Genomic DNA, 5709 nt, shown 5'->3' on the forward strand with positions numbered 1-5709 from the left:
CAGCAGAATATATCCCAGCCCCACAGTTCCCCATGAACTGTCCAGTGGCGCTGACTAGACGTCTGCTGCCATCCGCTGCCGTCCACTGACACACTCATCCCTCACCTTTTCTGTCTGGTGTTCTCCGCTGCTGTCCGCTGCCCTCCGCTGCTCCTCACGGAGGACACACTCATCCCTCACCCTTTCTGTCCACTTGCTGGAGTTGCTCTTGTGCGTGTGACTGGACAGAGATGTTTGACGAGCGCTCACTGCTCGAGCCAGTCTTCCCTGTCAGGCCCTGGTTTCGTGTGGAGTGCACATCCGGGAGGCCTTGCCTGTTTCTTGTTTGATTTATACCCAAGTCTTCGTTCTGTGACTCGCCTTTTCTTGTAATGCTACCTGGTATATAGACAAGTGCTGTTTTTTGTTTGTCTTGTGGATATTTAAAGCTTGGACTTTCTAAATGATATGCTTTCTTTAAGGAACCCTGGTGGCACAGTTCGTTATGTGTTGCGCTGCTGACTGAAAGGTTGGGAGTCTGAATCCACCAGCTGCTGTGTGGGAGGAAGCTGGAGCAGTGTCCTCCGTTACGTGGACGCCCGATAGGGGGTCGTTGTGGGTCGGAGTTGACTGGACGTCAGCGGGTTTCCTTTGCATTCAGGGAAATGTCCTTTGCACATGTTTGCTGACACTTGGCTTCATTTGGTCTTAGGCAGACAGACGGCCCTGGAAGGACAGCGACAGGCCAGGTCCTGAATGGCTTCCCTGGTGGCTTACGATGATTCGGACTCGGATGCTGAGCCTGAGCCTCTGGAAGGTCTCAGTGCTGCCGGCCAGGTGAAGGACGCTTGTGGAGCGGTGACCGAGGGGACCCCAGAACCCATAAAGCACAGACTTGGGGCTCCAGGCAGCCTCTGGGAAGGCGTGGCCACCCACCGCCTCCCCCTCCTTCCCCTTGGGAGGAGTGACCAGAGGGCTTGTCCCAGCCAGAGGCTGCAGTGGCCCCGGAAGGAGCCTGCGGTCACCTGCCCACCCAGGGAGCCTCCTTGCCCTGCGTTATGGACCAGCCACACTCCTACTGGCCATGTGCCTCTGGCAGCTGCCTGCTTCAAGGAACCAAAACGCAGCTGGGAAGCCTGCTACCGCCCAGAGCCTGCCTTCTGCACGCAAGGCAAGTCTGAGGTCACAGAGAGAAATGGCAGCTCCTCGCTGAAGAGAAGGCAGGACTGTGTCATACCCTACACCCCGAAGAGACTGCGGGTGTCAGCGGCCAAGGGCACAGACACAGGTGCCGGCTCGGGGGTGGAACCCCAGGACCCCTCCCTGGGCTGTGCCCTAGGCCCAGCCCAGAGCCGCCTGGCCCCCAGAGTGTCCGAGAGCATTCGGCCACACTTGGACAGTCCGTACCAGGAGACCAAGGTCCCCAGGAATGTGCGCTTCCACCTGCAGGGCCATGGCGGCCCCGTCAACTGTGTCCAGTGGTGTCCCGTCCTCGCCCACAGCCACCTGCTTCTCTCAGCATCGATGGACAAGACCCTCAAGGTAGGCTGGGGGTGGACGCTTGACGGCAGGTGTGTTCGGAGAGGTGTGTGTGTGGGGGTCTCCCGGCCGGGCAGGCTTCTTGGAGATGTTGTCACTGGTTACATTTGAGAATGGTGTCTCTGGTCACTCCTGAGCGTGATCCATCCAGCTCCTTGGTGTCCTCCCTGGAGCTGCCTTGGCCAGGTCATCAGAGGTCACGATAGGGGTGTTGAGGGCAGTAATGGAGGCCAAGTCACTGCGGGAGAGTGACCAGAGGGAGCAGAGAAGCAGGCCTGGGACGTGGATGCACGATGCCAGCGGCAGTGCTGTACACGCGGGCTGCAGAGGGGAAGAGCGTGGCCCTGGCTTTGGGGACTGTGCGGTGGGAGAGGGGTGTGTGTAACCCTGGGCTCAGTGCTGTGAGGGCAGGACCCGTGGGGACCAGAGCGGACCCCCAGGTGTATAAAGAGTGCGGCCAGCATGGGGACAACCAGGAGACCTCCACAGGGAGACAAATCTTCACCAACAACCTCCACAGCCCACAGGCGACCCCGTAGAGTTCACACACATCCCCCCCAAAACCTGCTCCTACTAGGTCTTGCACCGGCCACCCCTCCAGGCTCTTCCGGCCTGCTCCTGGCTCTGCTCACCCATTACAGTGGCCATATGGTCCATCCTCACAATTGTGGGGTTCATTAGGCGAGTTTAGCAGGTCCAGTTCAGGTTGGAAACAGGACTGCCAGCTTCTGCCTGAAAACCTGTTTAATCCTGGAGGGTTGGCAACACTGTCCCCAATGTTAATGTCTTCACATTCAACTTGCCCGTTTCCGCCGGCTGAACGTGCAACCAGGACGCTCCTAAGAGGCACGGGTGTGGAGACTTTGTCCACGTACATGGGGCATGTTGGCAGGAGGGGCCAGTCCCTGAAGAAAGACATCATGCTTGGACAGGTGGAGGGTCTGGGGAAGAGAGGAGGAGCCCCCACGAGATGGACTGACCCCGTGACTGTGACAGTGGGCTCACGTGTGTTAGAGAGGATGAGGACGGCGCAGGACAGGGCAGGGTGCCGATCAGATCTTCACAGGGCGCTTGGGGTCCTAGTCAGCGCTTGATGCCACCATCACCCAGCCCCGTGGGGAGTCAAAGGCAATGACCCCCGAGAACCCAGGAGCACTAAACCCACTGTCTCCATGTGGTCCCACAGGTGCCTGGCATCCCGCGGGGGACACTTGTCCCTTGACACCTCATGGGAGGGGCACTTGTTCCCTGGGGCCACCCAGCAGGGGCTTCCAGAGGGAGGCAATAGCGGGGGAAGAATGTCAGCGGTTCACAGTGGAGTGTGGACAGTGGGCATCGGGCAATGGGAGCGGGCCGTGGTGTCGCTTGGTGTCGTCCTGCATGTGCTGCTCTGTGCTGGAGCCTGTGGGCCGTGTTGGGGTTTTTGCTCTCTGGAAACACACAGAGGAAAGGTGCTTTACTCACTTTTTACAGCCGTGCGAGCTTTTCCACCAGTAGCTATGAGGGGCACAGCCTACCAGGCGTAGTGTCCCCTGTAGACCTGTCTGCCGCCCCTCCAGCCTGTGGGCTGAGCCCCTGTCCCCTCAGCTTCCAGCATAGCCCCCAGTACACAATCTGTGAAATAAGTACTAATGCCATAGAAGATGGCTGGAATGGCACTGGGCCCCTGGTCCAGACCCACCGACTGGCCGCTGCTTGGAGCCACCCACCTCCGCCTCATTGTTGCGTCCTTAAGGGGGAGAGGAGCCCACCTGCTCATGTGATCATGTGGAGACAATGCTCTCTGAACACCTGTGGGCTTAGCCAGGCCCCCAGCTGGGCAAGTGAAACCCAGGACACTGCCGCTCACTGCTGCCCATGGCTGCCCAATGCCGCCCATGGCCACCCACTGCCGCCCACAGCTGCCCACTGCTGCCCACGGCTGCCCACTGCTGCCCACGGCTGCCCACGGCTGCCCACTGCCGTCTGCATCTGGCCCTGCCGGACAGGGTGGAGCATCCCGAACGTTTCAAGTCTGTTCTCCTCAGACGGCCTCGTCTTTCTGCAGAGCAGCTAGTGGGTTTGAACTGTTAACCTTTCAGATAGCAGCGAAGTGCATAACCCTGTGCCACCAGGCTCCTTGGCACCCTTTAGGTGCTCAGTGGACATTGCACGCCACCCTCAGTCTTATTTGCAAGTGTATCTGGACTCTTCTCCCAGTGTTTTCTGAACTACAGAGAGCTTGGGGAGTAGGGTGCTTTGAAACGAGTTGAATCGATGGGTGTTACCGGAAAGTAGCCCATTTCAGCACTGATCTGGCCGGCGCATGGTCGGGGGCGGCGAGGATCATGCATCCTCCACTTCACCTCGCCCCTCAAGTCTGTGTAACGGTGGGTCGGTCAGGGTGTGGAGCTGGGGCCCGGCGGTCACGGGGGCTGCTTCCTCGTGGTGGCTGAGTGCAGGCCATGACCTCACCAGCCCTTTCGCGTTATGATCTCCATCCCTGCACTTGTTCAGACTGGTGATGCCCTGTGTCGAGGGTACCAGTTCGCTGGGGCTGTGAGGCTGGGAGGACCGGCCACTGAATCGCTGTGGCACCTTGTGGCCAAAAGAGGGAGCCATTGGCCCAGCCTGGAACGGCAGTGAATGCTGCTATGGCAGCAGCGGGCTCAGCTCTGTACATTTGAGACCTGGGTCTGCTGTGTCCGCCTGTCCTGAGGGGGCTGTGAGTGCTGCCAGGACTGACTCGGGCGTGGACCCTGGGCAGCCTGCTGGCTCTAGAAGGTCCTGCATGTCCGTGCCTCCAGCAGGCACAGGTATAACCTGTTGAGGTAGAGCTGGCTTTGGTGGCAGCCTGTGGTGGTGTTGGGTCAGGTTGGGGCCATGATGGGAACCCCCACGTGGCTGCTGGCCCATCATTCTGTCTCTCACTGTCTCATTGTCGTGTCCTGAAAGCTCTGGCTTTTATAGCCCTTTGCTGTTGTGCTTTCTGATGTAAACGGGAAGGTTGATGGTTTGAATCCACCAGCCACTTGGAAGAGAAAGCTGAGCGGTCTCCATCCATGACGATTCCAGTCCTGGAGACTTGATGGAGGGTTGCTGTGAACCGGAATTGACTCGATGGCAGTGGCTTTGGCTAGTGTTGTGGGCCGGCTGGGCTGGCGTCCTCTCCGCTGGTACAGGACCCTTAGTGTTGTTGAGCCACTGAGCCCTGTACTGTGGCACTCTTGGTCCTGTAGTCCGGTCGTCTCCAAGCTAGGAGTGTGTACTGCAAGGTGCGCTACACCTGAACAAGCATCCAGCTACCAGGCCAGCGGTGGGCAGGCTGAGCCCAGCCAGCAGCCTCGTCATCTGCTTCTGAAAAAGTCCTGGCCTCGGAGACCTCACAGGGCAGCTGTCCCCCGACAGCACGGCCATGAGCCAGGATCTGCCCAGCGCCAGCACCGGCAGGGCAGAGATGACCCATGCCTGGCGAGTCTCCTGAAAACGTGGCCAGTGTGGGATGTGAATGCCACGTCCTGAGCTGACACATCACGACTTTGTCAGCCGCATTTCTCACCCTCTGCATAGCAAAAAACCTTTTGAATTGTGATTTGGGTAAAAGTTTACAGAATAGACTGGTTTTCCATGCAGCAGTTGCCACACATTTTGTTTTGAAACATCGATTGCAGTCCCCACAGTGTCACAGCACTCCTCCTATCTCTTCCCTGTGTTTCCCATCTCTGTTTGTCCTTCTTGTGTTTTGATATTTTTCTCCCTTGGCAAATGCTACTCTTTTGACCTGTACAGTTGATGGTCCAAAGGAATGCAGGCCTCCCTGGCGTTACCTTGTAGTCCTGTCTGTTGTTTGGCTAAGGGGTGAATCTTTGGGGGAGAGCGCCATTCCAAGCTTGAAGGATGGCTAAGGTACTGTTGATGGCTAAGGACTGTTGATGGCTAAGGACTGTTGATGGCTAAGGACTGCTGATGGCTAAGGACTATTGATGGCTAAGGACTGTTGATGGCTAAGGTACTGTTTTTTTTTAATTATTAAATTTTATTAGTTTCAATGAACATTCACAGGGATTCTGGGCTTTCACTCCTTCATTGCCGCACCATTCTCTCCACCCTCCTCCCCAGTTTGTTCTTCTTCCCCACCATCCGAATGTCTGTTTTAATTGTCCAGTTGCCACAGTGCTTGTCAAAGTCAGTTCTGATTAATCTCCTTTGTCG

At 57.5% G+C, this 5709-nt stretch overlaps 1 protein-coding gene across 1 annotated transcript in view; it reads left to right on the forward strand.

Moving 5' to 3' along the window:
• Positions 1-735: 735 nt before the first annotated feature.
• WDR25 (WD repeat domain 25) overlaps positions 736-5709 on the forward strand; it is a 245754-nt gene continuing 240780 nt past the window's right edge. Inside the window, exon 1 of the mRNA XM_006879174.1 lies at positions 736-1521. Coding sequence (XP_006879236.1) covers positions 736-1521 — 786 coding nt within the window. The remainder of the gene's footprint in view (positions 1522-5709) is intronic.

This window comes from Elephantulus edwardii, unplaced genomic scaffold, assembly GCF_000299155.1.
Source record: "Elephantulus edwardii isolate Elephantulus edwardi_28Jun2011 unplaced genomic scaffold, EleEdw1.0 scaffold00002, whole genome shotgun sequence".
NCBI classification, from domain to species: domain Eukaryota; kingdom Metazoa; phylum Chordata; class Mammalia; order Macroscelidea; family Macroscelididae; genus Elephantulus; species Elephantulus edwardii.